At 46.3% G+C, this 1099-nt stretch overlaps 1 protein-coding gene across 1 annotated transcript; it reads left to right on the top strand.

The window, feature by feature from the left end:
- Positions 1–387: 387 nt before the first annotated feature.
- Positions 388–858, top strand: LOC147001716 (eosinophil cationic protein 2-like). Its single transcript, XM_085828941.1, has one exon. It carries the CDS (start codon positions 388–390, stop codon positions 856–858), a length of 471 nt encoding a protein of 156 aa, XP_085685067.1.
- Positions 859–1099: the final 241 nt, after the last annotated feature.

Here is a 1099-nt window from a genome sequence, read left to right as displayed (position 1 = left end):
AATTTATTCCTTACAATGGAGCCAGCAGCACCATGGCTTGGCCAAGTGAAGAAACAGAAGGCTGGTTGCACAAGCAGACAATGTACCAAACTGTGGGTTCTGCACCAGCTCCACCCACAGAGCCTGCTGTATATCTATGGGCCCAAATGGAGCTCACCCACTATCCCTGATTTCCAGGACAACCAGCCCTCAGGTCCATGGGATCCACAAAGCAGACGGGGTAAGACACTGACTGTCTATGCCTGGGACAGGGTGGTTAGGTGATGGAGCAGTGTCCAGGAAAAGTGGCACTGTGAACCCATAGTGACAGCAAGGGCCTTCAGGAGGACATAGGGAAAACTAAGGCAAGGTGGGAGCAGTCACTTCTCTTCTCTCCTCACAGGAAACATGGGTCTGAAGCTGCTTGAGTCCCGACTTTGTCTCCTGATGATGCTAGGACTTGTCCTAATGCTTGCCTCATGCCTGGGACAAACCCCTTCCCAGTGGTTTGCCATCCAGCATATCAATAATAATGCCAACCTCCAATGTAATGTTGAAATGCAGCGTATTAACAGGTTTAGAAGAACATGTAAGGGCTTAAATACTTTTCTTCATACAAGTTTTGCTAATGCTGTTGGTGTGTGTGGAAATCCAAGTGGCTTATGCAGTGACAATATAAGTAGAAACTGTCATAATAGTTCATCTCGGGTGCATATAACTGTCTGTAACATCACAAGTCGGAGGAGAACACCTTATACCCAATGCAGATACCAACCAAGAAGATCAGTGGAGTACTACACAGTTGCCTGTAACCCCAGAACTCAACAGGATAGTCCCATGTATCCAGTGGTACCAGTTCACTTGGATGGGACATTTTAGCTCCAGTGCCAGCACTTTGCACCTTCACTCATCTGCTACTTGCAAGATCATAGTAATGAAGAGACAGTTCCTCTGTCTGCACTCCATATAGCACATGTCCTCCTGAAACCTGTCCCTAACTACCTTTAATTTAGCTGAACAGATCTTTTCTTACTAATAAACACCTTTGCGTACAAATCTAGATCTCTGGTATCTTTGTGTCTGACAGTGTTGTGGAGAGAGGAAGGGGAAGAGACACACA

Source organism: Mus caroli, unplaced genomic scaffold (assembly GCF_978045245.1).
Source record: "Mus caroli unplaced genomic scaffold, Mus_caroli_1 scaffold_12, whole genome shotgun sequence".
Taxonomy (NCBI): Eukaryota; Metazoa; Chordata; class Mammalia; order Rodentia; family Muridae; genus Mus; species Mus caroli.
The sequence above is the reverse complement of the archived record's forward strand: the minus strand, read 5'-3'. Positions and strand labels throughout refer to the sequence as shown.